The sequence below is a fragment of the Giraffa tippelskirchi genome, chromosome 9, assembly GCF_054371585.1.
Source record: "Giraffa tippelskirchi isolate mGirTip1 chromosome 9, T2T-mGirTip1v1.2.pri, whole genome shotgun sequence".
Lineage (NCBI taxonomy): Eukaryota > Metazoa > Chordata > Mammalia > Artiodactyla > Giraffidae > Giraffa > Giraffa tippelskirchi.
The window spans coordinates 150,408,616-150,436,484 of NC_137283.1; the positions used below are offsets into that span (position 1 = coordinate 150,408,616).

At 47.8% G+C, this 27,869-nt stretch overlaps 1 protein-coding gene, 1 long non-coding RNA gene and 1 pseudogene across 10 annotated transcripts in view; 2 read left to right on the plus strand and 1 right to left on the minus strand.

Moving 5' to 3' along the window:
- LOC145521437 (uncharacterized) overlaps positions 1-27,020 on the plus strand; it is a 57,171-nt gene extending 30,151 nt beyond the window's left edge. Inside the window, exons 6-7 of the long non-coding RNA XR_014065386.1 lie at positions 17,084-18,008; positions 26,033-27,020. This is a non-coding gene — a long non-coding RNA (uncharacterized LOC145521437). The remainder of the gene's footprint in view (positions 1-17,083; positions 18,009-26,032) is intronic.
- LOC145520870 (methylosome subunit pICln pseudogene) lies at positions 72-27,020 on the plus strand (annotated as a pseudogene). Its single transcript, XR_014064858.1, has 3 exons — positions 72-84; positions 309-1,219; positions 25,105-27,020. The product of XR_014064858.1 is annotated as a methylosome subunit pICln pseudogene (transcript).
- The window catches only part of LOC145521432 (uncharacterized), a 38,213-nt gene continuing 12,467 nt past the window's right edge, over positions 2,124-27,869 (minus strand). For 2 of the 8 annotated variants that reach the window (XM_081530019.1, XM_081530016.1), the window contains 8 exons: positions 17,727-17,990; positions 17,058-17,333; positions 15,817-15,949; positions 13,253-13,434; positions 12,370-12,633; positions 11,836-12,117; positions 10,845-10,984; positions 8,098-10,238 (listed from right to left, as the gene is read on the minus strand). In XM_081530019.1, the coding sequence (XP_081386145.1) occupies positions 10,875-10,984; positions 11,836-12,117; positions 12,370-12,633; positions 13,253-13,434; positions 15,817-15,949; positions 17,058-17,333; positions 17,727-17,990 (1,511 nt within the window). In that variant the 3' untranslated portion in view covers positions 8,098-10,238; positions 10,845-10,874. Of the gene's footprint in view, positions 3,490-8,097; positions 10,239-10,306; positions 10,985-11,835; positions 12,118-12,369; positions 12,634-13,252; positions 13,435-15,816; positions 15,950-17,057; positions 17,334-17,726; positions 17,991-27,869 lie in introns of those variants that run through there. The other 6 variants (XR_014065385.1, XM_081530017.1, XM_081530021.1 and 3 more) reach the window with 6 other exon arrangements.

Below are 27,869 nucleotides of genomic sequence, written 5' to 3' on the forward strand. Positions count from 1 at the left end.
GGTTTCTGCATATGTATTAGTCTGCTAGGTCTCTAAAGAAAAGCTATTTTTCTATCCTCAGAACACCAAGTATGACACCAAAATGTGGGTTTTAGAAACTGTTCCAGGAACCAGGACTTTGACCAAACGTATACTTCCTACTGTATCGCAACACAGACTGTGTAACCATACACCACCGACTGAGTGGTTTCAACAAGTCTTCCTGGAAGTGAAGATTTTATCACATGAATTAAGAACACATTCAGGGGGCGGGACGCAGCAAGAGGGGTTTGCGGTGCCTCAGCCAGGTGTCTCAGCGCTCCTTGCAGTAACGAGCTTCCTCAGAAGTTTCCCGCCGCCCGGTCGGCTGAGGGCCTATGGCAGCAGCAACCAGACACCGAGGCTGTGCTGAATGGGAAGGGCCTCGGCACCGGCACCCTTTACATCGCTGAAAGCCACATGTCTTGGTAAGATGGCTCTGGATTAGGCTTCTCCCTGGAATACCCCACCATTAGTTTGCATGCAGTATCCAGGGACCTAAACGCCTATCCACGAGAGCATCTGTATGTTATGGTGAATGCCAAATTTGGAGAAGAATCAAAAGAATCAGTTGCTGATGAAGAAGAGGAAGATTGTGATGATGACATTGAACCTATTGCTGAATTTAGATTTGTGCCTAGTGATAAATCAGTATTGGAGGCAATGTTCACGGCAATGTGTGAATGCCAGGCTTTGCATCCAGATCCTGAGGATGAAGATTCAGATGATTACAATGGAGACGAATATGATGTGGAAGCCCATGAACAAGGGCAGGGGGACATCCCTACATTTTACACCTATGAAGAAGGATTATCCCATTTAACAGCAGAAGGCCAAGCCACACTGGAGAGATTGGAAGGAATGCTTTCTCAGTCTGTGAGCAGCCAGTATAACACGGCTGGAGTCCGGACAGTAGATTCAGTAAGAGATTATGAAGATGGGATGGAGGTAGATACTACACCAACAGTTGCTGGACAGTTTGAGGATGCAGATGTTGATCACTGAAAATGATGGGCGCTGCTTTAGGGTTCTGCTCATGACTGTAGGAGAGAACTTGGCGCCTCTTCCACTGTGGAGTGGGTGTTGATGAAAGTCTTTTTCTTTCTCCAAAACTTACCTGAACCAGTTCTTTCTTGAGACAGAGTATACTGAGACAAGAAGTTGTCAGCAGCACAAGAAACTATGACCTTTATTAACAAAGGTGAATTAACTTAACCAGGAGGGTATTTGTAGTTTATGATTTACCCCAAACCTTTGGGTCTAGGTGTACCCTCTGAGGAGGCCTATAATTCCCACCTTCACTATAAGCATCCTGAAACCCTAGCAGGACTAAGTGGTGGTGTTATAGCCACGCTCTCTGGGAAACAAGCTCACTCAGAAGGACGATGTAGACAGTGAAGTGCAGTTTATTACACTGGCGGGCCCAAGGCAGAGTCTCCTCTTAGCCAAGGACCCCGACCAGCATTTGTGAAAATCTTTTATACCCCATGTATACGTGTCTGAACTCACCACCTCAATTTCTTTGTGACTTACATAAACAAAGGAAAGGTAAATACAATCACAATAACCCCATGTTCAAACAATCAATTATCAATAAGCCCGAGGTGACAGAAAAAAATCTGTGACCTGTCCGGAGGTAGGGGGATTAGTGTATGTTTTTTCTTAGGTGATGAGTAACCTGGATACAATCTTCAAGATTCTCCTGTCCGAAGGGGGTCTTATCCTTCTATTGTCGTTTCCACAGGCACTAAGCACAGAGTTCAGAGTCCATTAGAGAGGTGGCCGAACATGATCAGCACGAACAGGCCTAAGATGGAGTCCAGGCCCCATGAATTCCTTTTTCATTCCCCCCTCTTGATGCTCCTAGTTTTCGTAAGGAGCATCATTTATTGTGATATATTGTACTTTAGCCCTCTGGCCACCCACATGAGAGAACGCTATCAACCTCTGGGTTACAAAGTTCACAAGATATTGTAAGAAGCAGGGCCCACAAAGCAGTATGATTAGAACTATTATGACAACAGTAACAATAGTTTTCCACCAATCTCCCTTTACCCAGGACAGGACCGAAGTCCAAAAGGGAATATTTTCATCAGACATGGCTTTTACTTGATTTTGCATATCTTCCAAGGCAGTAGATACATTTTTAGACAGGTCAGGTGTGTATACACAACATTCGACTTTAATTATGGCACAAGTTCCTCCCTGGGCTGCTGTGAGTATGTCTAATGCCATCCAATTTTGAATTACTGCCTTCCTCATTTGAATTTGTTTTTTGTTTAAGGCTTGAATGGCTTTTGTATTGTCTAAGAGGGCCTGTTTAGTGAAATTAGTTAAGGCCTCCACCTTAATCATGATATCCTTTGTCCCTACAGAGGGTACAAACAAGGCAGCAAGATAGTCATACCATTGGAACACAGATCTTGTCCATCTTGCATGCAGATAGGGCAGGTTTACTGGAGGTTGGTGTAGGCTAGGCTTAATATTGCCATGGGTGAAAGCAAATCCCAGTGTGCAACACCCTACCCAGCCAACATGGTAGCCATGGCCATAAGTTAAGCCCACAGAGCCACTGGGTCCCATTGGGGGCTATCCAACGGATTCCAGGATTATATTTTCAGTCGGAACCGGGCCACTGAACTGACTGATTGGGGTGATAGGTAACTTTTATGATTTGTTTACATTGTTCAGGAGACAACCCATATATTTTAATTTTGGGGGGTCTAGGTGCCGGTCTCCAAATCCAACTTTGTGTTCTTTTTGTTCCCAGCAAATAGTAGCGGGAGCAATCAACTGTCCTTTCTCAGGAGTCATCCAGAAATATTTATCCCAGACCTGGTAATATTGCTCAAGGTACCGGGAGGCCTGTCTCTCTTTTGTAAGGGAGCCCTTCTCTTTTTTATTTTTCATATATGAGGTATAAGCTCTTGTTACCTCCGTAAGACTAGTGTTCATATTAAATGTAACCCCATGTCCCTGGCCCATTGATGGCTTTTTCTTACACCAGGAGAGCAAAGAAAGGTTATGATTGGTGAGAGAAAGGAAAGTTCCCTTTTGTTGTTCCAAGAAGGAGCACAGTGGTATAAAGTCTCCATAACGAAGAGGCAACACCCACTAGGGGAGTCCGTCCATAATTGACAGGGGCATAGCCCCACATACCCAACAATCGGAGGAGTTGTGGAAGTCTGCGTAGGAATGTGTCCATGAGATGAAGACGTTGTCTTGTGCAGGAACAGTGGTCAGGTTCAGAACCGCGTTGGTGAGGCCGAGTAGCAGGAGTCGTTTACCCAGCTCCATCTTAGAGAGGGCTCGTCAGGGACCTCGTTTTTTTTTTCCTCTTCAGAATGATCTTGGTTTCCCGTGGGTCGGTGGGGTCTTTCTGGGTGGTCCACTCTGCGTCTTCCGAGTCAGCGTGGTATGCCTTTTTCACTCTGGTGTGATGGATCCAAGGAGCAATGCCTACAACTTTAACTGCGGTAGGGGTGGTTAAAACAACAGTGTAAGGACCTTTCCATCGGGGGGGCAGTGAGTCATGTTTCCAGTCTTTCACCCATATCTGGTCCCCTGGTATAAACTCATGCATCTGCTCCCCAAAGGGGAACGGTATTTTTTTTTTTTTTTTTTGCACAAACTTAGTTACTTGATTAATTACCTTACCTAGTTGTTCCATCTGCTGTGATATCCCATCTCCCCTTACCTGGAGTATATTAGTTGTTACTTGTCTTATTATGGGAGGAGGCCTCCCATACACAATTTCGTAGGGAGAGTAGCTGTGGGACCGTGGGGTCATCCCGAGTTTGAGCAAGGCCGTGGGAAGTAAATCTACCCAGGAACAGTCAGTTTCTATAATCCATTTAGAAAGTGTCTCCTTTAGTGTCCGGTTAGTTTGTTCTACCATTCCGGAGCTCTGAGGCCGGTAGGCAGTGTGTAACTTTCATTTTATATTTATGGCTTTGCTTACTTGTTGTAAAATTCACTATTTTTAGTATTATATTCATTTTCTAGGGCTGCCATAACAAGATACCACAAACCAAGTGGCTTAAAGAATAGAAATTTATTGTCTCATAGTTTCAGAGGCTTAAAGTCCAAGATCAGGGTGTTGGTAGTATTAGTTCCTTCTGAGGGCTGTTAGAGAAAATCCATAACATGCCTTTTGCCTAGCTTCTGTTAGTTTTCTGGCAGTCTTTTTTGTTCCTTAACTTGTAGAAGCATCACCCCAGCCTCTTTACATCTCCCTGTGTATGTCTGTGTCTATCTCCAGATTTCCTCTTTTTATAATGACACCAATCATACTGAATTAGGGCCCTCCCTAATGACCTCATTTTAACTTGATTAATTTGTGAAGACTCTCTCTACAAGTAAGGTCAGATGCTGAGGTTCTGAGGGTTAGGACTTAACATATGAACTCTTGGGGGACACAGTTCATCCCATAACTAGTTTATATTAATAGTTCTATCAGTATTGACAAACGTTACTGTCCTGTAACTACCACCATGATCGAGGTATAGAACAGCTCCATCACCCAGCAACATTCTTCTGTGCCTTTGCGGTCAACTTTCCTTCAAACCTGGTACCTGGCATCTACTGATGTGTTTTTCTCCTCATAATTTTACCTTTTCCAAAATTTCGTAAAACTGTATACAAGAGTATGTAACCTTTTGAGTCAGCTTTCTTTTGCTTATACGTAATACACATGGAGAGGGCATATCAGCAAAAGAAAGTTGACTCAAAAGGTTACATACTATTGTATACTGGCACCCCACTCCAGTACTCTTGTGTGGAAAATCCCATGGACGGAGGAGCCTGATAGGCTGCAGTCCATGGGGTCGCGAAGAGCTGGACACAACTCAGCGACTTCACTTTCACTTTTCACTTTCATGCATTGGAGAAGGAAATGGCAACCCACTCCAGTGTTCTTGCCTGGAGAATCCCAGGGATGGCAGAGCCTGGTGGGCTGCCATCTATGGGGTCGCACAGAGTCGGACACGACTGAAGCGACTTAGCAGTAGCAGTTACTTGTTGTATCAGATCTGATATGAAGGCTGGGCCGTTATCTGATCCTGTGCTGGTGGGGAATCCAAATCGGGGTACTATTTCCCTAAGCAGGCTTCGAGCTACTTTTGATGCTCTCTCAGTTCGGGTGGGGAAGGCCTCCACCCATCTCGAGAATGTACATACCAGGACCAACAGGTAGCGAAAATGGCGATATGGATTCATCTCAGTGAAGTCCACTTCCAGACGTTCAAAAGGAAGAGTACCTTTTAATTGGATACCTGGAGGTTTTGGCCTGCACCCTGGAGTGGCGTTTTTCTGAGAGCAGGCGTTGCAATTTTGGGATTTCATTCTACACAGAGAGGAGAGGCGAGGAACCAGAAAATATCTTCGGATCAATTTCTCTAATTTGTCATGTCCCAGGTGAGTCATGCGGTGAGCTTGGCTCACCAGAGAGGGGGCCATCTTTTCAGGCACTAGTAGCTTACCATCCGGTAGTTCCCACCATCTTTTTTTTTGTCTTGGTGGCTCCCTCTGCTTCAGCCAGTTGGTTTTGAGCCTCAGTGTATGTTGGGGAGTCTAGGGCCAGCTCCGGTAGCTCAGCTAGGACAAAAGTTTTCATGGGGATTTCTCCAGATTCCTTTTTGTCTTCAGTTGCTCGTCTGGCGGTGTCGTCAGCCAGCCTATTCCCTCGAGCCTGTGGGGTGTCTTCCTTTTGGTGCCCACGGCAGTGGATGACTGCTACCTCCGTGGGACTCCAGACAGCGTCTAGCAGAGTCAGGATCTCCTCCTTATTTTTAATGTGCTTTCCATTGGCTGTTAAAAGGCCTCTCTCTCGGTATAGCGCCCCATGTACCTGGAGCGTAGCAAAAGCATACCGGGAGTCGGTGTAGACGTTCACCTTTTTACCCTTTGACAATTGCAGTGCCCGGACTAAGGCCCATAATTCAGCTCGTTGGGCTGACCAGTGCTGTGGTAAGGAGCCGGCCTCAATAACAGTCTTTTTTGTGACTACAGCATAGCCTGACATTCGCTGTCCTAGCTTTACCAGGCTGATGCCATCAGTATACAGAGTCCAGTCAGGTTTTGAAATTGGCCTGTCTCGGAGGTCTGGATGGCTAGCATAGACCTCCTCTAAGACTTCTATGTAATCGTGAGTGGGTCCACCTTCTCCTGTTGGGAGGAGTGTTGCCGGGTTTAAACCCTGGCAAGGCTCGATACGGAGGTTGGGGTTTTTACATAGCAGTTCCTGGTATTGAATAATCCGGGAATTGGACAGCCATTTGTGGGGATCTCCTCAAAGGAGGGTGTTGACTTCATGTGGGACCTTTACGATCAGGTCCTGGCCGAAAGTTAATTTTGTGGCTTCACGTACCAGTAAGGCGACCGCGGCTACTGCCCGCAGACAGCTAGGCCAGCCGGTGGCAACGTTATCAAGCCGCTTTGAAAGGTAAACAATCGGCCTGTCCCACGTTCCCAAGGTTTGAGTCAAAACCCCCATGGCTGTTTTATCCTTTTCAGTCACCTATAAGGTGAATGGTTTGGTGAGGTCTGGCAATCCCAAGGCGGGGGCGGAGGTGATTGCTAGTCTTAGCCCCTCAAAAGCTTTTTGTTGTTTTTTAGTCCAACTTATTGGATTTTTTTCAGGCCCTGTCAGGAGCTCATATAGGGGTTGGGCTATTTGAGAATACTTTGGAATCCAAATCCTGCAGAATCCAGAGGCCCCTAGGAACTCCCTGACTTGTCGCCACGTCTTAGGCAAGGGGAATCTCAGAATTACTTACTTCCTAGATTGATCTAGCAATCTTGTGCCTTCTCTTAAGATAAACTCCAAATACCTTACCTCCTCCTTGCAGATTTGTGAGAGGCAGCATCCAGGATGGTAGAGTCTGGTGGGCTCATTGTCCCTCCAGCTGAGGCTGGAGCCTGCCGAGTGGGCGGCTCTACAACCTGTGGAGCTGTTGGGACTGCTGAGGAGTCCGGGAGGCTTACCGGTCTCGGGCTGGTTCCTCCGGTTGGGCCTCCAGCGGCCGCGGTGATACTAGTTGGCGGGACCATCATCTAATACGGCAGTGGGGGAAGTTCATCTTTCTCAGGGTCTTGTAAAATTTCCTCCTCGTCTTTGGTTACCTTTTGAACCATCAAGATTTTTCTTTTTCCGCCATGAGCATAAAAACGGGCCCATTTTGGGAGGGTCTTGGGCTATTCCCAGCCAAGAGTCTATGTACGGGAACTGATCGGGGTGTCCGGGCTTTCCCGTAACTATAGCATAGTCTGTCTTTGTGAGATTTAAGTCCATAGCTCCCTCTGGTGGCCAGCCAACTCCCATGGAAGGCCATTCGACTTCACAAAGGGTACGGAGCTGGCTGGGTGTCATTTTCTTCCCATAGTCTCCATCGAACCCTTTCTTAAAATTCTTAATCATATTCTCCAATACAGTGGCCTTAGATCCGCTTCCTCCCATTTTTTTACCTCTGGATTTCCCTGTCCCAGGGCCTTCCCGAGAAGCCAATCTACCTGTTTCCACTGGTAGGGATGATGGGTCACACAGCAGATGGGTACCTCTTGGGGGAGGGCAGAATACGAGCACACGGAATTTAATATCTCCTTCCTAAAACCCTGTGGCGACCGTTCAGCACATTCCCTAAGACAGCGTGGACACACCTCCTAACTGGCTTTTTTAAACCCTAAGTTCTCATTCTTTATCTTTGGCACGGCCGTCAACCCGAGTGCCGAGTAGCTATTGTCGCCAACGTAAACCAGTTTCTTATGTGTCTCCCTTCTGGTCCCTCCCAGGGGGGTGATCAGGCCCCCTCTTCCACCCTACCGGGTGGGTTTCTCCCTACTTGAGCGCTCAGTTTCCTTGTTGCCATTCACTACCTGCCAAAGCGAAGAAACCGGGTGTTGAAAGGCCGAGTTCTTCCAGAGGGGCGAGGCGCCTTCCCCCCTCTAGGAGATTCAAGCTACAAAGCCTCGGGGTGGCCTCAAACAAGACTTGTCTCCTCAAAGTGAGGAGTTTCCCGGCCAACCCACCAAATGTTATAGCCATGCTCTCTGGGAAACAAGCTCACTCAGAAGGACAATGTAGACAGTGAAGTGAAGTTTATTACACCGGCGGGCCCAAGGCAGAGTATCCTCTTAGCCAACAACCCCGACCAGCATTTGTGAAAATCTTTTATACCCCATGTGTACGTGTCTGAACCCACCACCCCAATTTCTTTGTGACTTACATAAACAAAGGAAAGGTAAATACAATCACAATAACCCCATGTTCAAACAATCAATTATCAATAAGCCCGAGGTGACAGAAAAACATCTGTGACCTGTCTGGAGGTAGGGGGATTAGTGTATGTTTTCTCTTGCTACTGCTAAGTCGCTTCAGTCGTGTCCGACTCTGTGCGACCCTATAGACGGCAGCCCACCAGGCTCTGCCGTCCCTAGGATTTTCCAGGCAAGAATACTGGAGTGGGTTGCCATTTCCTTCTCCAGTGCATAAAAGGGAAAAGTGAAAGTGAAGTCGCTTAGTCGTGTCCGACCCTTAGCGAACCCATGGACTGCAGCCTACCAGGCTCCTCTGTCCATGGGATTTTCCAGGCAAGAGTACTGGAGTGGGTTGCCATTTCCTTCTCCGATGTTTTCTCTTAGGTGATGAGTAATCTGGATACAATCTTCAAGATTCCCCTGTCCGGAGGGGGTCTTATCCTTCTATTGTCGTTTCCACAGGCACTAAGCACAGAGTTCAGAGTCCATTAGAGAGGTGGCCGAGCATGATCATCACGAACAGGCCTAAGATGGAGTCCAGGCCCCATGAATTCCTTTTTCAGTGGAAATGCACTGGTGTTTGAAGGTGTAGGTAGACTGCCTGGGAAAGAGAGGCTGAATCTAAGCTATACTCCGTAGGGCCTAAGGATACCCTTAACTCCTTAAAAAAGGGAAACAGAGGTCTCAGAGAAATCCTGATCTCTGCACTTTCCACAGGGATAAAGGTCTTTTTACTAATTGGGAACCCAGGTCAGTTAACTCTAGGGAGCCTCTTCAGAAACAGCCCAGCCACACGTACTACCACTAACGCAAGTGCTCCTGCCTAGCCTTTGCTCCTTTTACCATGTTTCATCAGCCTGTTCTAACTGCTTAGGTTGTATCCTTTCATTTCCAGCCTCTCAGGTCAGTTTCTGTAAAAGAACAAGTGAAATTGGGATGAAGTTCTCAAAGTATTTCAGATAATTGTTTCGTCTTTGTGATAGCTTAACAGATAAATTTAGGTTTTCTAAAAAAAAAAAAAAAAAAACACACATTCAGCCCCTAAAAGCATGCGGTAACTTAACTATACATGAAAGTGAGTGTGAACATAAAAATTACGTCTCGTTAATCACATAAGTATATCCCTAATGCATTATCTTCTTAACAGAATTTTAAAAATGCCAACCTCCACCCCCTCACGCCGATTCCACCCCACATGAAGGGAAGTCTGATGGAAAGAACAGAACTGGAAGTCTTAATTGACTGTGAGCAAATATTTGACTTTTGCAAATCCTCAAAATGACCAAGTCAATACATCTTAAGGGCCCATCAACAGTCGTGGAAAGTGAAGGAATTCTTAAACATGAGCTTCTTTAGCTTCTTGTTAAATCCCACTCTGAGTAGAAGGTAGTATATTAGATCAACAGCCAGACTGTCATCAAGGGTCAGTTTTTGCCACCCAGAGTCGGTTTAACACTGTACCTTCTTATAGTCCAGGGAGAAACATCCAGATGATGGAATAGCTATTAGAACATTGGGGAAAATGTGGAGCTAGATAATGCTATCATCAGAGAACAAAAGGTTTTTTTCATCAAAGGACTGGGAAAGCCTGAGTAAGATCTCAGGACAACACCCCACCCCACCACGTCTACATCTTCTACCTGGTGCCCCCAAAGGAGAAGACACTTGTCTTCATCCCCACTCCCACTGCACTGTCCTGCTGCCCACACCAGCCTCTTCTACCCCAACAACAGAGTGGTTCCCTGTTGTGGTCCTTTAATGGACGCAACTTGGGGGTACAGAGTCGACCGATAAGAAAAGAAGGAAGAAAAGAGGCTGGTATTCCCTGGTTTACACAGTATGCCAATATAACTCTAGGACAAAGACCTAGCACCATCTACGTAGGCTCAGGGCGTCCTCTCGAAGAGGTCTTGAAAGCCTGGGCAAATAAGTAGACACAATGGACACCTGTGCTCCGTGGAGGCAGCCTGAAACGGAGAGAGGGAGAGAGCAAGAGAAAGAGAGAGAGAGAGACAGAAAATGAGGAAAGACATGGTGACCAGTGCTCTGGTGGAACAAAGGCATTTATTTAACATATTGTGGGCATATATATACTCTCTTACCAGATAGCCCTTTTTAGCAGAGATAGGGATCAAAAATCTAACAAGTCATCTAGAAAGCTGGAGGCTAGAATTATTCTCTAGAGAGGGGGTTGTAAAAGTAACTTTACATATCAGAAAGGAGACTTGTAAATGGCTGCTGTTCACCGTATGGAATTTCCAAACGAATGAGATACATGAATTTCTATTGTCCCCAAAAGCCGGCTTGCCAGCTCTCTGGCACCTGTATTCAGGTGCTGTTAAAGAACATAGAATTCATGCAAGACTGAAAACAGCACACAGGAAGCCTCCTGTTAAATGTATCCTGACAGTTCCCAACCCTACAGGGAAGTGTGGGGGCCCAAGACGAAGAAAGAACATCATGTAGGTAAAGATGGGTCCAGTGGAGAGGCTTGGGGAGACCCGAGGCTCACCTCTCCCAAGTCCTGACCAGAACAAACCTGCCCAGGAGCTAGAGGCCAGCCGGCTTCTCACCTGCTGTGGTCCCTGATTTCTTCATAAGATTCATGACGATGAAGCAATTAGAACTAACTGGGTGATGATCAATAGGACAATGCAAGCGACCAACCGGATGGATGCAGAGTGGCTGATATCTGGGGCCATTATTAGTGGTTCTAAAATGAAAAAGCAAAAGCCTTGTCAACTCGCAGAATACACCTTCCTCAACACCTGCTGTCCTTAGATAGCACATGTTCCCCATATAGTTACTGACTCCTGTGTAGCCACGCTTCAGGTCCGGATGTGGAAAGATGAATGGGCTTGTGCTGTGTCTTTGAGGAGCTAATATTTCTACTGAGTTGTGTTAGTCACTCAGCAATGTCCGACTCTTTGTGATCTCATTGACTGTAGCCCAACAGGCTGCTCTGTCCATGGGATTCTCCGGGCAAGAATACCGGAGTGCGTTGCCATTTCCTACTTGAGGGAATCTTCCCAACCGAGGGATCGAACCCAGGTCTCCTGCCTTGCAGGCAGATTCTTTACCATCTGAGTCACTGAGATAGCAAATGTTGATCTGATTATCTTTCCGGTGGACATGTTTACTGTGAGGAGTCCTTTTTGAGGAGGACACAACTGGGGGTACTTAATTCTGTCTGGGAAGGGATAAGGGCTTCATTAAGTGACATTAGAGTTGGTTAAAGGATCAGTACAACAGAGGGGAGAGAAGGCCTGGAAACATAATGCATATATAGATTTGGGGACCATCTAGCAGTGCCAGGGGACTGGGTCATTGGTTAATGAGGAAGGGGGCTCCTGTGCTGAGGGAGGTGGGCTGGGAAAGGAGGATGTTGGGAAATCCTATGCAATGCCCATCACTGACTCTCTAGACAGGAAGTCCACCAAGGGATCAATCACTCCATCCATCCATCATATTTTCAATTGCACAAACATATGTGCTAGGCATGAAGGCACTAGACCTTCGAAGGAAGCTACCACCTCCCCTACCTCCCCCACCCCACTCAGTTACCTGTGGGCTCTGGGAGCAGCATGTTCTCCCAGTGTTCCAGGAATTCCCTAAGCCAATAACTGCAGTCTCCCGTTGAGATCTTTCTTAAATACTCCACCAGTTCCTGGTTGTTCTCCCACTCCTCTTTGATCCCTGTGGCTCCAGGATCAATGACTGTCCAGACTATGCTCATGGTGTCAAGGAGGAGGGCTGTCCGTCCATTGAGGCTGAAGTGCAAGGATGCACCAGAGCATTGCTTGGCTTCACGCTGACAACACAGCCTGACCTGCAGGGTAGGAGGACCTGTGCCCCCCCCCACACAAGGAATCTTTCTGGACTGTCCACAGTCCATCCTCCCCAGTCACTCAAGTGTGTCTGCACATCTAGGGGCCAATGATCTTCTGACCATGACCTGCCCCCTCTTACCCATCAGGTCCACCAGGTCTCTAAGGCTGGATCGTGTTCAGTCTTTTCACAGGAAGGACCTCCCCGCATGCACTCCGCCCCTACCCCTCTCTTGCTGTCTCCAGCTCCCCATCCCCTACCCATACTCACCCTTCATATCCTTTTTGTCCAGTTTGATGACAGGCAGGACCATCCTGAGCTCTCTTCCTGCTTCTCCCAGCGTTTGGCTCAATTCAGTCCACGCTTTCGTGTCATTTACCTCCTTCCCCAGGACACCCAAAGGTTTGACCTTGTTGCTGTCACTGTCATACTGGAGGAAAGGCTTTGTGTCCACGGAGCCCTGGACTTGACACCAGGGCTGGCCAGGTCTGGACTGAGATTTGACAGTGAGGTCGAAGCACAGAGAGTGGGCATCTGTGAGAGAAAACCACAGATGTGTCTGGGAGATTTCCCTCCAGGGCCTGGTTGCAGAGGGAGGGGTCTCTATCCCAGACCCCCTCCCTCCACTGCATCCTCAGTCCTGCCTCACCTTTAACTGTCAGGTTTAATCTCTTTGATGCCACTGTGGATCCCTTGGGTAGAATACTGTTGGCAGGAAGATTTATCTGACACATTTTTACCATCATGTACCAACATCTGAGGCAGCAAAAACAGAAGACAATGTCTGCCTTCTAGTGACTTAAAAATCCATCTGAGCAAACAGGACTTTCAACAGGAATGGGAAAAAAAAAGACCATAGAACACAGGCTACATTCACAATGGGCCCCTAGTCATCGGAAAGGTTTTTACTGCAGTAGGAGGTGGGGCTTGGCAGGAGAGGGAAAGCTGCTACAGGAGCACAGGCACAGGCACCCTGTCTTGGGCGGGGTCCCAGAAGGCAGGGTGTCACCTCCTGGGCAGCCAGTCCAGCTAAACCACACCCTCACCATCCTAAGAGCTGAAAGACAGGCCCCCACCAGCATGGAGCTCCTTCCTTTCCCCTCCTCCCATGCTCCACCTCCCCTGCCAGAGCCCCAGATCCCAGGACACTCACTGCCCAGAGTCTTCCTGGGTTCTATGAGCAGCAGTATCAGCAAAAGATGGCCTGCGGTGTGAGCTAGAGACATTCTTTCCAGCAGTTTTAGAAGATTAAGGGGCAAATCGTAGCCTGGAATGTGTCTATACCTCTGGCTTCGCCCACTGCCCAAAGTCTTCAGTCCTGAGGCTGAGGAAGCCCTGTTGAAAAACAATGCAAAGAATAATTATACCAAGGAAATATCTGCAATATTCAAATGTTATTCCTCATTAAAAACAGCAACAACAACCACCAAAAAACAGCGGTGACATTAAAAAGCAAAATTCACTTTAAATACCCCACCCTCAAAGACCCCTTAACTTTTGTGAACAAAATGCCCCAGGTTGTGTTGGCTTCTCCCCTCCTTCCCACAAGGGCTCCCCCCACCCCAGTCCACCTCCCAGCTGCCTCTGTTGCTTCCTTTTCCGTCTTCTGTTTAGTCATCCTGCATTTTTTTCCTACTTCTTTCTCCATCCTAACCTGTCGGACTTTGTCTTCAGTGATCAAGATTCACTCTTACCCAGTGCTCCCCAGTATTAATCCGAAAGGCCACAGGTGACCGTACATGGTCTACAGCGGAAGGCCTGGGTACAAGAGTTGTGTTGGAGCCAAGACTCCAGAGAAGCCGGAAGAAATGACTAAAGAACTGTAGCTAAATGTAGCTAAATGACTTGGCATGCTGCCACCTCGACAGCTAGACCGCATGTTACTTTAAGAGCGTTCTTTTTATTCTCTGCTTCCACAATAAACGTAACCGAATCATCAGTTCTATTTAATCTGATAAGGTGGAAAAAGGGTGAAATGTTCCAAGTTCCCTCCTTGAAGAAAAGAAAGCTGAAGAATTTGGTTTTGCAATAGCAAGATACTGACTTAAGTATTTGTACTAGGAGATAAAATGACTAAAAGAGACATTCAGGCATGATATTTTGTTTTGTTGAAAATACTCCGAAGTTGTTTCTCTGAACATAGAAGGAATCCCTGAGTCCTGTAATAGCAGATGGTATTTTTCTCACATTATCATCATTTGCAACAATGAAATTGCCATACAGAGGAGAGTCTGATTTTTCACAAACTAGAGGAAGACAGAAAGTGTCCTATTTGTGGAGATTTCTTGTTTGAGTAGCTGAACATTTCATTGCAGGGATTCCATCACTTAGCACCAAGAGTTCAAATAGGTTGGAAACAGAAAAAGAGACTAAGGAGGCTGTTCACCAGACGTGACACAACACACGAGACAATGCAGCTACTGCGTCATCGTAACCGGAAGTCAGGCTCGAACTCGTGGCTCTGAATTCCTGGCTCTAAAGTAAACAGACGGAAAACAAAGGCGGCCAAGAAAACATTGAGTGAAAGCAGCACAGCACCTGTCAGGGGCATTCTGGGAACACAGTCTCAGGCAAAAAAGAAAGAGGCCTTGGTCCAGGAGACTGAGGAAATCCTGTCACTTTCCTGGGGCTGCCCCTCTCCAGCCGCTCCTCCAGCCCTGCCCTCACTGAGGGGCTTCTATGTCCTCCGCCCCCACCCCCACCCCAGGCAAGGCAGCTTCTTGTCACCTCCTCCTTCCTTCCTGCATCACAGAGTCACCCAGGCCCTGACACACCCTGCTTAGGCTCAGGACTGGAGCCAGTAAGAAATCAGTCTGCTCCCTTTACTCAGGTCCGGATCCTCCCGAGGCAGGCCTAAAGGACCAGGCAGCCGGTCCCCAGAGGAGGGGCCTTGCCTCCTGACAGCCTTGGGGGGCTGCAGGCAAACCTCCTTCCTTTGCTCCCCTCCAGCCTCTGAGTCAGCAGCACACACAGCTTTCAGGACCAGGGTCCCTGCCCCCATCTCTTCCTGGTACAGACCAGCTGGGCGCCGCCACCCCAGCTCAGGCCCACCATCCTGTCATCTCTGCTCAAGGCAGGACCGCTCAGTGATGGAGGCTCTGGGTCCCCAGGAGGCCACAGACTGAGTTGTAACTGCTGCTGTTCCAGGAGCACAGGCCTGGCCTCACCCCTTCCCACGGTCTCTCCTGTGGGGCTCTTCCCTTGCCTGCTTGACCCAAGCCACTTCCTGTGAGAACAGGCCTTTGGAGCTGGATCTGCAAAGGCCTTCCCCTTCCTCCTGGGATGAGAGCCCAGCTCCTTTCACCTTGGGTCCCCTCCCCGCTGACACATCATGTGGAGCCCCCCATGCTGCTCTCAGCCCCCGTGAGTCCTGCCCTCGCCCTGAGTGCTGGCTGTTCTCACACCACCTACCCTGGGCCCTGCCAGCCAGCATTCTTTGCTCAGTCAGGGTGATGTGGTTAAACCCTTTTAGCATCAGCAGACTCTCAGCCTAGTGAAGGCCCCCCTTTCCCATTGTCACCTGACAGTGGGGACCTTTCAGAATTCAGGGCTGAGCTTGTCTGAGTTCTGCTCTCAGGTGATACGGGGTCTTATCCACCTGCTCATTTTCAGGATGAGGAGGTTCAGTGAGGGTCAGGGGATGGCTGGGATTCACCTTCCCCATCCTCACACCAGGCCGCGTGCCCCAGGCTTCCCTCTGAATTCTGCCCTCAGTACCTGTTCTTGTAAAGGATCCAGGCTACGATGCCCATTATGATGAAACCGGCGAGAACTCCAATGATGATCCCGGTTTTGAGATCGATGGCTGTGGCCATGGGCTGCACTGTAGGGGGGACCGTGGTCGGTGATGCTGCAAGGAGAGTAAGAGTGAAGCCCTTGTCCAGACCCCAAACTCAGCAGATGCCTCCTCACCTCCCTGATCCAGGTACCCCTAATGTGCAGACAGCTTGCACCCATCACGTGGAGGCCCCAGTGATAGGTCCTCAGGTGAGATGGGAGGAGGGAACAGCCCAGTCCTCACAGGGCTCTGACAGCTAATGGGGGAGCAAGGTTTCCAACACAGCCACTCAGTCCTGCTGTGACATAGAGATGGTGACATGAGGATGGAGTCCTCTGGAGCTGACAGCAGAGGTGGTATTGACAGATTTCCAGAAGTAGGATTGGTGACATTTAAAAGAAGATTCTGGAAAGAGGGTACAGAGAGAAATAAATCCCAGAAATCAAAAAGATGTCTACAGGATTGGGATCAGCAAAAATCCATGTTCAGTCGTCCAAAGGCCTGTGCTGTGAGGAGAGACGTCAGGAGGTGGAAGAGAAAGGAGGATGACAGAGCACCCCCAGGTCACTGCTCTCCCAGGACAACTTACTTTTAAAATTTTTTTTTTTACATTCTTTTATTTTTATTCACACCCAAAACATTGTTAATTGGGGTATAGCCATTAACAATGTTACGATAGTTTCAGGTGAACAGTGACGGGATTCAGCCATAGATATACATGTACCCCTTCTCCCCTAAACCCCTCTCCCATCCAGGCTGGCCCATAACATTGAGGAGAGTTCCATGTGCTATACAGGGGGAGCTTGCTGGTTATCCATTTGACACAGGCCTGTGTGTACATGACCTTCCCAAAGTCCCTACCTATCCTTTCCCCCGGGGAACCATAAGCTTGTTTTCTAAGTCTGTGAATCTCTGTCTCTTTTGTAAGTTCCTTTGTACTATTTCTTTTTAGATTCCACATATAAGGCGTGTCATATGATATTTCTCCATCTCTTTCTGACTTACATGACTCAGTATGACACTCTCTAGGTCCATCCATGTTTCAGGAACAGCTCACTTTCGATGGATCACTTTGCCAACACACACACACAGACACAGACACACAGACACACACATGCACACACAGAGGGGGGATCCATATCACATTGAGTGGACTACCACTTCCTTATACTTGTCTCACCTGCGCTCTTCAACATATCCTCCCAGGGCACCATAAAATCCTGAAGCCAGGCCCGACAGTCTCCCATGGAGACCTTCTTCAAGAAGTCGCTCACAGCTCTGTCATTCTCCCACTTCTCCTTCATGTGTCTCCCTCCAGAATGAACCACGGTCCAGTGGCCATTCTCCGAATCAAAGCGGAGGCACATTTGTCCATTGAAGCCGAACTGCCAGGATCCACTGCTGTGTCCATCCTCTTCACACCAGCACGTCATCCTGGCCTGCAGTATCAGAGGGCCTGACCCCACCGAGGAAAAGAAAGAGCTCAGGCTCTGGACTTGACAAATTCTTTGCCTCACCTTGGTCCACCTCCCTTGGGCTCAGCTAATCTGGCCCTGTTCTCTCCTCCAAGGCTCCCTCCTTCCGCTGGATTACTAGGGAAGGACCAAACTCCAGTTGAATTTTTTACCCATAAACAATGGATGCAGCGAAGCCCCCAGTGTGCTTCTTCAGTATTTGGACTTCCTAACTCACCCTTAGACTCGAAGAACATGAGTTTGACTTGATGGACATGAGTTTGAGCAACCTCTGGGAGTTGGTGAAGGACAGGGAAGCCTGGCATGCTGCAGTCCATGGGGTTGCAAAGAGTGGGACACGGCTGAGCGACTGAACTGAACTGAATTGAACTCACCTCTGGCCGTGGGTTTCTCTGGTATAATGTCAGGCAATAGCTCCTTAAGGAAGTCCCCGATGTCTCTGAGTGTTTTTGTCTGTGTTTCCCAAGTGTTTGTAGTTTTCACCTCCTCTCCCAATGGACTTGTGGATTGCATCATGGCACCACCACAGTCATAGGAGAGAAAAACATTCCCATCTACCTGGCCTTGAACCACACACCATGGCTCTCCAGGATTGGGCTGAGGATCGACGGTGAAGTTGTAGCAAAGAGAGTGAGCGTCTGTGAAGGAAAACGCAGGTGAGGGCAGGGTTGGGAGAACAAGACCCATTACCTCCTCCCCACACTTATGTGAGAGCAGAGTAAAGCTGCAGGGCTGGGTTGGGAGAGCAGGAAGGTCCCCCTTGCCCCCAACACCAGCTATAGGCTGAGCAAGCAGAGAAACCACATAACATTATCTCTACTCTGCTCATAAGGCCAACACAGCTGCAGAAAGGAGAATTCACAATTAGGGGTCACAGGACTTGGCAAGGCCAGGAGATGCTGCTAATCTACCACTTTGATGGGTCTTGGAATCCTGGAGAAGGCCTGGCCCACATGGCATGAAAGAGAAAATCCACAACTTCCGACGCAGGTGGTAGAGGAGGGGATCAAAGGCTCAGAAAAGTGAATCTGCCAGGGTGGACATGCTATGAAAGGGCAGGAAAGTGTGCAGTCCACCAGGTGCTATGGAGCCCAAGAGGAAAGAATGGATGAGAAGCATCTCCAATAGCTCACGGATAACTTTTGCTGAAGGTCAGTGATAGTGGTACGAGATGGTATTCCTGTGGGCTTCCAGCAGGAATAAAGATGGAGAAGTTGGAAAGAGATGATGCCAGGTGGAGTGCTCTATTTCCGAAACAAAGTCGATGCAGTGGTCAAAGTGACTAGAGAGTCCCACTGCAGCCAGGCCTCACTGCAGAGAGTTCGATGCTGGCTCATAGCACAGGGTCATCCTAGAGGCAAACAGATGAGCAGTGAGCCCTGTTAAAAACTACACGATTGAAAGGAAAAATTAAAAAAAAAAAAACAGAGACAAACACAAGGCAAGATGATGAGGAAGCTGAATGCAGACATCCTAAAAAAATGTCCAGATCCTTTGTGCAGTATCCAGCATTGAGTCAGGTCTTATATTCAGAACCCATTACTAGAGACAGAGATGCCAGGCATCAGCAAGGAGGGCCCTCTCATCACCACCGCAAGTGCAGAAGTCCTTCTGGCCTTTGGAAGCCACATGGTCATTGACTGGGGTAAGTGTACACTTGGCAGAGAAGCCACCCCCACATTCATAAGGACCTAGAGTGGTACTGACATCATGTCCAGCATCTGAAACATCATCGTGGCCTGCCTGTTATCACTGTGGTGCTGAGATCTGTGGTAAGGAACACACATCTGTCCCACGTCCTGCCCACAGCAGTGTCACCCATTCACTGATCCTCATAGTGCTCCTTTCACATCCATTGCATTTGCAATATGAATGAAAAATCTTGATAGTAAATTACTGTGGGGTGAGGGCTACTATAGAAGCCATTTCCAAGTTCACACTTCTGACACTGACCTTCATCCCCTAGTAGTATGTTTAAACAATATCATATCCTGGAGAAAATGACAGAGTACCAACCTACAACCTCTCCAGGGCTGCAGGAGTGTTGTCCCTATCCTATCTCCATTTAACTCCCAGTGTGGCCCATAGATTTCTATAATTGTACATATGACATATTTCAAGCTCTACAGACCATAGTTTTCTATTACAACCACTGTCCTAGCACAAAAGCAGTCACAGATGATTGCTGAATGATGACCTGCTTCTTGGGTAGATGACCCAGCAGAACCTGTGACGTCAGAGGTATCTGTGGTCGGAAAGGTGCTATGTGCTGTCTATGGCATTTTACTTGGAGGTTCACAACACACACCCTTTATGTCTTGAAGCAAGGCCATGCGATTTGCAGTGGGGAATACCACACCATATAAATGTGGCTCCTGGTATGGTCCTGGGGACTGGTAGAGGTGAGGCCTCTGGTCATGGAATGTCAACATTTTCCATCATGATCTGGACTCATCAACCCTTAATCATTAGTTTAGATAGACCAGCCATCATAGGATAGAATTGAGGATGTGGTTTTGCATAAGCAGGGCCACAGGGAACAAATAAGATGTATCTGCAGGTGGCCTAGGCCTGACATCAGAATTGTTGTAGGACCACTGTTCTCTGGGGCCTTACCACGTGGCTCAGCAGTAAGGAATCCTCCTGCAATGTAGGAGCTGAAGTAGATGTGGGATCTATCCCTGGGTGAGAGAAGATCCCATGGAGGAGGGAATGGCAACCCACTCCAGTGTCTTGACTGGAGAACCTCTTGGACAGAGGACCCTGGTGGGCTATAGTCCATAGGGTTGCAAAGAGTTGGACATGACCGAAGCCACTAAGCATGCACATGCTATTCTCTGCTCATGCCTGAGGCTTCATGCAGCGTCCCTTATATCTCCACGGACCAAGGAAGCCACTCTAGAGCAAAGAGGGTCAGGGGACATTAGCCCATATGTGCTGGACCTACATTCCTTTCACATTTTGCCAACCAGAACCTACAAGGCAGGACAGAGGAAGTTTCTGGTTCATAAACAGGAAGCTAAGGTACCCCTTGGAAGAGTCCATAGGGGTGAGCCATCCATTACTGTGGTGTGACCCAGGGCAGCCACTTGGTTGTTTTGGTTTTTTCCGGTCGTCTTTGCCTGCTCTTGTACCACAAATGTGGAGATGTACAATGCAGACAGCCACCAAATGGCCTGTGGAGACCAACAGATTTACTCTCTGTCTTTTGAAGAAAAGGTTCTCCAACTCCTGTCTTAATTAATAGCTATTATAGGCCACTGTCTCCATAGTCTTAGGGAATATGAATGTGGGACCGAAGAGTAGAAGTGGGGGTGCCCTGTGTCACACACTTTGGGAAACTCTTCTCCCATCTCTCCTGCTTTATGCCCTTGGGGGCAGGCTGGGAGGCTTTTGCTGGGGTGAATTCTCAGGCAAGAGGATGGGGTGCCAGTTGACAGAGGGCATGTTTAGGATCCCTTCACAGATGGGAAGTTGTTGGAGGCCCTGAGGTTCTTTGGACCGGGAGAGATACGGAAAAAAGAGTGCTGTAACCAAGCAGGACTCTAAGGAGGCTTCCTAGGACAGACTCCACCCATCTCCCCTACCCTCACTCCTGCACTGCCGACCCCCTTCCGCCCAAGTGGCGGACTCCACCTAGACCCTTGCCCATGTCCCCCGACCTCCCTGCGGCCAACGCAACTGGTCAGACTCCACCCAGCCTTCCCCTCAACCCCGTGGGTTCGGTCCCTCGGGAGCGGCCGCCACCTGTCCTGCACCGGCTCCAGTGGCTCCGAATTCCCGAGGGGCGGCCCGAGGCTTGCAGCATTTCTTGCCGCCGCTCTTGCTCCCACTTCTCCCTGCTTCCCCTCCCTTCCTGCTGGGATTCCTTTTTCACCCAGATCATGTCTTTGACATGCCAGGGGGCGGGGGTGAGGGGACGGCAACCAGCCGGGGAGTGGGGGCGGAGGAGCAGGAGCCCAGCGGGAAAGGAGCGCGCGGAGGTCTAAAAGCAGGCAGGCGGCCCCGGCGCGGCGTTCCCCGAACCCCGGCGGACACCCCCATCCCTCTCGGGGTCTTAAGGCCCCGTGTCCGCTCCCCGCAGGTTAATCCCCGAACTCACCGCCTCGCGCCGTGCAGAACCTGAGAGGCACGAGTAGAAGCAGGCCGCCAAACTAAGACGCGCTTCGGAGTCAGTGGTCCAGGCCATCAACGCGTACAAAGTGTTTTGATCTGACTACGCGGGGAAAGCGGAGCTATTTATGAGAGCCCGCCCCTTCCTTCCCTTTCCTCCTCGCCCTCGCGTCCAGTCCTGCCACTTCACCGCCGTGTCACTTCCCCGCCGTGTCAGTTCCTGGGGGAGCCCGGTGTCTCTTTCACCAAAACGGCCCCACCCAGCCGCCCCCGCCTGACTCACTCCTTGCTCCTCCTGTCCCTCAGCGTTTCTTTTCTCCTCCGAATCCTTCTGGCCCCTCAACCTTCCTCCCCTTTCCCGCCTGCAGTCTTCCTGCGGTGGTGGTTGAGTCGCTCAGTGGTGTCCGACTCTTGGAACTCCGTGGACTGCAGCCCGCCGGGCTCCTCTGTCCATGGGGACTCTCCAGGCAAGAGTACTTTAGTGGGTCGCCTCCTTCGAATCTTCCTGACCCTGGGATCGGAGCCGGATCTCCTACGTTGCAGGCAGAGGCTTTACCAACTGAGGTAGGAGGGAAGCCCTGCTTTTTTAAAAAGACTCAAGATTTCCACGCCACCCACCACCCCACAACCACCCACACAGGAGAACTCTTTGGATCTCTTGAAAGGGCCTGAAGACAGCCCTTAACTGCAGTGTCATCAGCAATATGTTTTCTAGTAGCTTCTGTCCCAGGGTAGTCCTAGACCTTTTGTGGGCCAAAGTAACTGCTCATTAGAAAAAGTTTGAGGACTGAGGCCTAACCTAAATTTGCAGGTTCCACGTGGACACGGGGATCCAGTGCTGCCACCGGGCGCCACATGGCGGTCTCTTTTGGCTGTTTGTTCCACGCTGGTAGCCTGTGTGATCCATTTTCAATGCGACCAGCCAGCATTGAACATCACACTTTCACATCTCAGGGCTATCCGCTGATGAAGAGTGAGATGATCCGTCACTCTTTGGGACTGAAAAGACCGCCTAATTCTGGGGAAGTGGGTCCTTCAATGACATTGAGAGATCAACGTCTGTGACAGAGGGCTCCGTCTCTCTGTTATCACGGGGCTTCTGGCCTTTGCTAGTTTCAGGGGTGACTGAGCCCTGACCTCGGAGGGTTACGCTAACCCGCGGGGCTCAGCACCCAGGGTGCTGAGGGTTGCACCTCAGCACGGGCAGTGCTCCATTTCATGTCTTCTCACTGAGAGAGGCTGGGTTCCCTATTTATAGATTTGGAAAGGATGTGAGTAGAATTGTAAGGAAGTAGCAAGAGCAATCAGGTGGAGTTGCATGTTCTTGGAAATATGCTCGTTGTTGACACTCATTAAAATCACCTCCCAGTTGATTCCAGTCCCATCTGGGGTCTACTCTGTGTCCAGGTGCCAGGAGCATGCACAGGAGGGGGTGGCCAGGCCTGTCCAGAGAGGCCCGTCTTCCCCCACCTGGCTGTCCTGACCAGGACTCTGACGCTGTCCTTCTGTCTTTCTCCTGCTCTCCCAGTCACTTGCCTCTGCACCAGCCTCCTCCACTGGGGCTACGTGGTCCCCATGTTGCCTCTTGCCAGAGATTAAACCCAGGGCCCTGTCCCCCAGGCCTATGCATGAGAGTCTTCCCCTGACACATCGATCACCTGAACCCACCAAGCTGGTGCCCACCCAGGCCTGCGTCCTGTCCTCCTCCCAGCCCCCATGTGTCTCTTATCCCCAAATTGTTCACACCAGCCTCTTGGCCTCCTTAATCAATAGAAATCAACCAGAGGAAAGACAATAGAAAGAAATCAAATTTCTTAATTGAAAGAAATTGAGGCAAGGCTTTATTGGGGCTCCTGCTGCAGCAGAGGGGAGCAAGAACAAATGACAGGTTCCTTGCTTGCTCACTCCCCGATGTGGTGGGGCGAGCTGGTTCCTTCTATGGGGTGAGGGGAGGGGTGTGTCCAGGGGTCAGTCAGAGGGGGGCTTAGGAGACTGGCTGAACGCTTAAGTGTCGTTGTGTGCTAGGGGCATGTGAGGCATCCTGCTTTTGCTCTGGGCTCTTCAAAAGCGGCAGTAGGGTTTTTCATCTCTTTGTATCTTTTTTCCAGAATAGCTTCAACTACTCCAACTAAAAAACAGTCTATTTTTAAAAACCTTTTTATGCTATATTGGGTATAGCTGATTTACAAACAGTGTTGGGATAGTTTCAGGTGAACAGCTAAGGGGCTCACCCATACACATCATATATCCATTCTCCCTACACTCCCATCCTGACAGGGCAGTCACATAACATTGAGCAGAGTTGTAGGTTCGTTCCTTGGGCTGGGAAGATCCCCTGGAGAAGGAAAGAGCAACCCACTCCAGTATTCTTGCCTGGAAAATGCCATGGACAGAGGAGCTGGCAGGCTACAGTCTATGAGGACAGAAAGAGTTGGACACACCCCAAAAGAGTACACACTCACAGACACACCATGTGCCATACTTAGGCCCTTGATGGGCATCTATTTCAAATAGAGCAAGGTGTACATGACCTTTCCATACTCCCTCACGATCTCTTTCCCCCATCCTGCCCCCAGCAACCAGAAGTTTGTTCTCTAACTAAGTCTGTGAGTCTCTTTCTGAGAATGCAAAACATCCTTATTGCTGATATGAAGAAAGTTTTATGGGTTTGGATAGAAGATCCAACCAGCCACAACATTTTCTGAAGCCAAAGCCTAATCGAGTTCAAAGTGCTAACTCTCTTCGTTTCTATGAAGGCCAAGAGAGGTGAAAAAGCTGCAGAAGAAAAATTTGAAGCCAGCAGGGGGTGGTTGATGAAGTTTAAGGAAAGAACATAACATAACATAACATAAAGTGCAGAGTGTAGTAACTAGACCTAATGTAGAAGCTGCTGCAAGTTTTCCAAAAGATTTAGCTAAGATAATCTATGAAGGTGGCTCCACTGAATCAGAGATTTCCAGTGTAGACAAAATATCCTTCTATTGGAAGAAGATGCCCGCCAGGATTTTGATACCTGGAGAGGAGTAGTCAATGCCTGCCTTCAAAGATTCCAAGAACAGACTGATTCTCCTGATAAGGACTAATGCAGCGGGTTACTGGAAGTTGATGGTCATTTACCACTCGGAAAAATCTATGACCCTTTAGAATTAGGGTGAATCTCTTCTGCCTGTGCTCCGTAAATGAAACAATGAAGCCTGGATGACAGCATATCTGTTTACAACATTGGTGGCCAAGTGTTTTAAGTCCAATGTTGAGACCAACTGCTCAGAAAGAAAGATTCCTTTCAAAATATTACCGCTGATTGCAAAGCATCCAAGAATGTGATGGAGAAGTACAATGAGAGTCATGTTATTATCATGGCTGCCAACACAACATCCATTCCGAAGCACATGGATCATGGAGTAATTATCATGTTCAACTCTTAGTATTTAGGAAGTACACTATAGGCTATAGCTGCATAGATAGTTATTCCTCTGTTGGATCTGGGCAAAGTCAACTGAAAAATTCCTGCACTGAATTCATTTAAAAAAAAGCAAAAAAAACCCGATATATAGTCTTTTTAAAAAACATTTGCTAATTTATTTTTTTGGTTGCATTGGTCTTAATTGAGGCATGCGGGATGTTTGTTGGGTCTTGCAGGATCCTTGATCGCAGCACACAGATGCTCTAGTCGTGTGCCTGGGCTCAGTAGTTGCAATACATGGGCTTGGCTGTATGGCGACGTGGGATCTGAGGTCTCTGAACAGGAAGCTCTTTGAACAGGTATCAAGCCATTATTCCTTGCATTGCAAGGGGGATTCTTCATCAATGGACCTCCAGGGAAGTCCCTTTATAGTGGATTCATGATTATAGATTCCACTGAAAACACTGAATCATGGGAATATGTTGAAATATCAACATTAATGCGAGTTTGGGAGAAGTAGATTTCTACCTTCACAGATGACTTTGAGGGGTTCAAGATTTCACTGGAGAAAGTAACTGCAGATGCAGTGGAAATAACAAGGAAGCTAGAGTTAGAAGCAGAACCTGAAGATATGGCGGAATTGCCACAATTTCATCATAAAGCTGAAATGAATGAGAGTTCATTTTCATTCTTTTTTTTCATTTTTTTTTTCATTTTCATTCTTATGCCTGAGCTAAGAAAGTGGCTTCTTGAGACAGAACCTGCTCAAGAACTTCTACTGTGGGTAAAAACACTGTTAAAGGGCACTGCACGCTACAGAGAAATCTGTGAAAGGAAGAGTCAGACGATGTGGCAAATTTCATCGTTGTCATCTCAGAAATTGCCCTGCCCACACCAACCTTTAGCAACCACCACCTTGATCAGTCAGCAGCCATAGACCCTGAGACAAGACCCTCCACCAGTAGAAAAGATTTTGACTCATGAAGGCACAGATGATGCTCAAACTACTTTTAGAAACACAGTGTTGTTAATTAAACTCTGTATATTATTTATTTAGTCATAAATCTATCGTACACTTAGACTTCAGACAGTGTCAACAAAACTACACACATCGTGGGAAATGAAAAATTTGTGTGATTCACTATTATGATATTCAATTTACAGCCCTGGTCTGGATCCCAACCTGGAATATCTCTGAGGTTTTGCAGTATCTACATGGCTTTACATGGCTGTATCTACACGGCTTCACATTTTCTATCTGCAACTAACGTTGGGTTCATTGTGTAGTAGGATGGACAACGATCTACTGTTGAGATACAGTGAAATATACATCTCAAGACAGGATTCAGTTTTATTCCTACAAACAATGTAAGAAAACTTCTGTAGTTGCATTTCCTGTACTACTTGATCCTGACTTATTTAAAAGCTGTCAGTTATATGAATATGTGAGGGCATCTTAGCATTTTTTTGGTCAGGTTGATTTTTCAGGATATGTTCAAACTTTTCCCAGGTTTACAGTTGTATGAAGACCTCCAAGACCTTCTAGAACTAACACCAAAAAAGATGAGCTTTTCATCATAGGGGATTGGAATGAAAAGTAGGAAGTACAGAGATTCCTGAGTAACAGGCAAATTTGGCCTTGGAGTATAAAATAAAGGCGGGCAAAGGCTATTTTGAGTTTTGCCAAGAGAATACACTAGTCATAGCAAAAACACTCTTCCAACAAAACGAGAGAAAACTCTACACATGGACATCATCAGATGGTCAGTACTGAACTCAGACAGATTATATTCCTTATAGCCAAAGGTGGAGAACCTCTATACAGTCAGCAAAAGCAAGACTGGGAGCTGACTGAGGCTCAGATCATGAGCTCCTTATTGTAAAATTCAGACTTAAATTGAAGAAAGTGGGAAAAACCACTAGGCCATTCAGCCAATCAAATCTCTTATATTATACAGTGGAACTGACAAATAGATTCAAGGGATTATATATGGTACACAGAGTGCCTGAAGAACTGTGGACAGAGGTTAATGAAACTGTACAGAAAGTGCTGACCAAAACCATCCCCAAGAAAATGAAATGCAAGAAGACAAAATGATTGTCTGAAGAGGCCTTAGAAATAGCTGAGAAAAGAAGAGACGTTAAAGGAAAAGGAGAAAAGGAAAGATATATCCATCTGAATGCAGAATTCCAAAGAATAGCAAGGAGAGAGAAGAAAGGCTTCCTAGATGATCAAAGCAAACAGAGGAAAACAATAGAAAGGGAAAGACTAGATATCTCTTCAAGAAAATTCAAGATACAAAGGGAACATTTTATGCAAAGATGGACTCAATAAAGTAGAGACTCGGGAAGGACCTAACAGAAGCAGAAGAGATGAAAAAGGGGTGGCAAAAATAGACAGAGGTCTTAAAGAAGGTCTTAGTGATCTGGAAAACCACGATGGTCTGGTCACTCATCTAGAGCCAGATATCTTGGAGTGTGAAGTGGGCCTTAGGAAGAATTACTAAGAACATAGCTAGTGGAGGTGTTGGAATTCCAGCTGAGCAATTTAAAATCCTAAACGATGATGTTGTTAAAATGCTGCACTCAATATGCCAGCATATTTGGAAAACTCCACAATGGTCACAGGACTGGAAAAGGTCAGTTTTCATTCCAATATCAAAGAATGTTTAAACTCTCGTACCATCCCACACATTTCACATGCTAGCAAGGTCATGCTCAAAATCCTTCAAGCTAGGCCTCGGCAGTAGGTGAACCAAGAACTTTCCAATGTACACGCTGGATTTACAAAAGACAGAGGAAGCAGAGATCAAATTGCCAACATCCACTGGATCACAGAATAAGGGAATTCCAGAAAAACATCTACTTCTGCTTCATTGATTATGCTAGACCTTTGACTGTGTGGATCACAACAAACTGTGGAAAACTCTTAAAGAGATGGGAATACCGGACCACCTTACCTGTCTCCTGAGAAGCCTGTATGCAGGACAAGAAGCAATAG